Source organism: Triticum dicoccoides, chromosome 2A (genome assembly GCF_002162155.2).
Source record: "Triticum dicoccoides isolate Atlit2015 ecotype Zavitan chromosome 2A, WEW_v2.0, whole genome shotgun sequence".
Classification (NCBI taxonomy): Eukaryota; Viridiplantae; Streptophyta; class Magnoliopsida; order Poales; family Poaceae; genus Triticum; species Triticum dicoccoides.
The window spans coordinates 787,536,510-787,540,507 of NC_041382.1; the positions used below are offsets into that span (position 1 = coordinate 787,536,510).

Consider the following 3,998-nt stretch of genomic DNA (forward strand, 5'->3'; position numbering starts at 1 on the left):
CTTTGGGTTTGACACCAACGTCCATCACCTGCCTCCGGCACTACCACAGTAGCGACCGAGAATAGAACGATGGATCACCTCCTCACCCGATCTTGACGTGGCTCCATCACTGATATTCATCTTTGCGGACCTCCAACGTGGCTCCCCAAAACTAAAGTCATTGTCGTTGAATGAACCAGACAGGGGCAACACCCCCACCACGATTAAGACGCATAAGAAGGAAACCACACTGGTCATCCATCAACCACGACCCCAACACATGTTCGGTCTTCCAGAAGTCATCCTTGCAGGCCACAATTTGCATCCACTCCTGGACTACCTCCCAAACTCCGCACGGACGTTGGAGTAGACGTCATCGCAACGGCGGAGCCCGAAGACAGATGTCCATCAAGAGGATGCCGCCGCCATACCATCCTTGCTTGAACAGACTAGATTTCAAATCCATCCCCAAGGGTAGGACCAATCGTCTCATCGGAGTGGGATCTGAAGAAATTTTATTCAGCTCGCTATCGTTGCCGCCGAAACCAAGACGATGAGCAACCTAAAAAAACTATGCTATTTTGGCCTAAAGCTATCCATAGTTCCATACACGTGGATCCGGTGACCCCCCTCACCACGCCGGAGAACGGCGCGGAGTGCGAGTCCCTTGCGGCGGAAAGGTAGATCGCTTTTCCTGTCATCGAGCGTGCGACTATACAGGTCGAGCTACGGCATTCAGTACACTAATACATAACTTCGCCTCCCTGTGTTAGAACACGTTTCCCACCACAGACCACTTCGCGGCCCTAACCCGAGTCTCCGCTGGTTCCGCAGACACCGACTGTCCCCTGCTCGTTGTTCCCGTTGACGCTTTCACAATTCGGGTGGCCTCCTTCCTCGGGGTAGCTCCCCCATTCACCGAGCGCTCCGCCATGGACATGGACTCTCCGCAGAGGGGCGAGCACGTCGCCGATCAAGATCAACTCGCCGTTGTCACCCGGAGGTTTACGGGAGAGAATCACCACCCCCGCAGTAAATCGTAACCGTGGCGGCGCCTTAGCGACCGCCTTCCCGTCTCCCGTAAGGTTTTACCCGTGCTGGGACCACAGGACCCAATTGATTCTACACGTACGTAACAAAACCGGACACCCCTAAAAAAAAGGTAACCAAACCGGACACGTTTTTTACTGTGATATTTCCAGATCTGGCTTGCAGTTCGACTATATATACACAGCTCGATCCCCTGCAGGGGGACGGACGTGTGGGCAACATACGAAGAAGAAGAGAGGAGAAAGAAAGAAGATAGGAAGAAGAAACAATCTACGACGAAGTAGAGATTCTTAGGACGACCGACCAGGCGGATGGAGCCGGAGATGGAGAGGGATCTCAGGAAGGAGCAGAGAAAACTCAGGAAGAAGCACAAGAAACTATGGAAGATGGACCAATCCCAGTCCAAATCCCTTGTAAAGGACATCATCTCCATGGAGAGGGAGCGCAGAGACCTGCTTGCCTCACTTACTCCCACCTGTTCTCTCTGGAAGGAAGTCGATTCTCAAACAACTTGGACGACCTCCAGAAAGGAGGAGCCTGCTACTGCTACTGCTACTGCTAGGGACGACAATGCTGAGAATCAACTCGCAGACTACTTCAACCTGATGCTCCAAGATATGGAGGACCTGGGCCATCGGATGCTTTCTATGCTATATTTTCTCAACAAATCCAATGACCCCATCTGCTCCTACAAGGCCACCGAGCTGTGCAATACAACAGCCAAATTAAATATGCAGATATCCAAGGGATTCAGCATGAACCATGAGCCTGAGCCGGAGCCGGAGCCGGAGCCGGGGCAGATCAACTTGTCGACTCTTTTCAGCAAATATTATCGATTTCCCAATAATTACGAGAACACCTTGGCCCAGTTAGACATGAGGGAGGAGGAGACCAAGTGTGAGGATGTTAAGGTGAAGAAGACCAAGGAAGAGGAGGACAAGGAGAATGACCCATCCACAATCGAGTATTTCAAGAAAAGTCTGGAGCTTGATCAATACTTTTTCGCCAAGGATCGGACATACTGGGAAAATGGGTGGGCCAGCAAGTTTGGACGGTGCGGTGGATTCTCAAATACAAGTAAGTTATTTCATTTCTCCTTGTATATGTATTTGGTAGTATTTATATATAGGAAACTGTCGGGGGATGGAGTGGGAGCAATGATGCGTGGGTGTTTCTTCTTTTTTTTTTTACATCTGGTTCCGGTGCATGGGTGTTTGAAGGGAACGAAGAAGAGGTGGCATGCAGTTTGACTGTTGCAAACATGTTTAGTCGTAAATCTGGGCCGTAGTTTCAGCAATGTAGGGGGTCTAATGATATCTTTATTTTGCTCATTCATATTAGAATTCTGACATTTGACACTTGTCTTTGGTGCTGCAGCCATCCTGAGCCCTATGCAGTTTACGCACTATACACCTGATATCATCCCTTCCTCAGCTGCTGTCACAGGTAGTACTTTGCAAATCTACTCAATCAAGATAAAGAATCTAAAGGACTTGAACTGGCCCCTCAAAGTCTACGGCAAGATTGCTGCTCGAGACACTGTGGACCGCAACCGCAACATTCTATTCTCTCGGTCAAAGTGTGATTACCAAGAACTTAATGGACAAGTATGTATTGTATTCAGTTTTGTGCTCATTTTATTAATCCTCCTGACTTTGTAGTACAATTGCGATTAGGTATTTATAATGATGATATGATGCTTGCAGGATGATTCCTTATGCTTGACTGGCCCCTCTCGTGCGATAGTTGCTTTGGGCCATGTAGACTTTGAAGTTGAACTCAAAGTAATCGAGGGAGCGGTGTCGCAAAGTTTGATCATTTGTGGAGGCCGTTATGGCAGTACAGATGATTGTTCCTCTTCTTCAGCCAGCGTGACTTATGGTGGTGATGGACCTACTTTCTTGCTCTCCAACCATCGCTGCACAACGGAGGTAACACTTGAGCAGCTTGATAGATCGCACCAAGCTACTATTGTGGGTGTACGAGTAACCAAAGGGGCTTGGCCTTTCAAATATGGATGTCGGGTTATTTGCTTTTGGGCTCCTGCTTCTACGGCAGATGTCATTGATACCACTTGCAGGCCAGTTGTGCTGCTTGACCGCCGTGGTAAAGGATTACATAGAGGATCAGAGAACTACCTTCAACTATCAAGGAAAGTGGTATCAGTGCAATCACAAGGAACGCTGAGAGTGGCCATAGAAGCCTATGGGAAGTCCCGTCGCTGGATTGCTCGAAAGGGCCACATCGACTTTCCTGTTCAGCAGTGCCAAACAAGCAAGCGTGCTTGTTTAGTTGGTGACACCACAGTGGAGGTGGTTGTAGCCTGGTCGTTGCTTGTCAAGGAAAAGGTGGATCTCCAGGTCTTGCTTAGTTGATTGCCCAGGTGGCTATGTAAGGTGTAAACCTTGTATACTGACAAAAATTGTGCGATGTATTACGCAATTTGGTTTGTTAAAAGTCTGAGCACTATGTGTATTGTTATTCCGCCTGATGATTGTTTTCTTCCTTCTGTCAAAAATTGATGACTATTGATTGTGCTTGCTATCTTTCTTCTTTTAATTTTTTCTCAAATTCCCTATTGTCATATTGCATATCTGGCTAGAGGAAGCTGCGCTGTGGCCGGGACTCGTTGTTCTGGCAGCTGCTCCTCCTATGTGGTGGAGATATCATCACCGCACTCCTGGTGTTCGTCTACCTTGTCTACATGTTGGGCATATGCGGCTACGTCTGCACACTCCTTGCTCGGCAACTCCTATTGGAAATATACCCTATAGGCAATAATAAAATGACTCTTGTCATATTTCCCGTTCATCATAAAAATTTATTATTTAAGCTGGAATTGTATTGACCGGAAAATTAAATAACCTCCTCCTCAGCCTCTAAGCACGGTCGCACGCTGATCTGCAACAGAATCAGGAGTACCAAACGAGAACGCCGAGACAGAGATAGAGATGCAAAGCGACTTATGA

The 3,998-nt window shown here is 48.0% G+C and overlaps 1 protein-coding gene across 1 annotated transcript; it reads left to right on the forward strand.

The window, feature by feature from the left end:
• Positions 1-1,340: 1,340 nt before the first annotated feature.
• Positions 1,341-3,404, forward strand: LOC119352537. The gene is made up of 3 exons (XM_037619136.1): positions 1,341-2,106; positions 2,407-2,636; positions 2,736-3,404. The coding sequence occupies exons 1-3, from the start codon at positions 1,341-1,343 to the stop codon at positions 3,402-3,404; spliced, it is 1,665 nt and encodes a 554-aa protein (XP_037475033.1).
• The last annotated feature ends 594 nt before the right edge of the window (positions 3,405-3,998 follow it).

Coding starts and splice junctions, on each gene's coding strand:
- LOC119352537 (XM_037619136.1), top strand. CDS start 1,341: ATGGAGCCGGAGATGGAGAGGGATCTCAGGAAGGAGCAGAGAAAACTC. Junction 2,107..2,406: donor CGGTGGATTCTCAAATACAA/GTAAGTTATTTC, acceptor TTGGTGCTGCAG/CCATCCTGAGCCCTATGCAG. Junction 2,637..2,735: donor ACCAAGAACTTAATGGACAA/GTATGTATTGTA, acceptor TGATGCTTGCAG/GATGATTCCTTATGCTTGAC.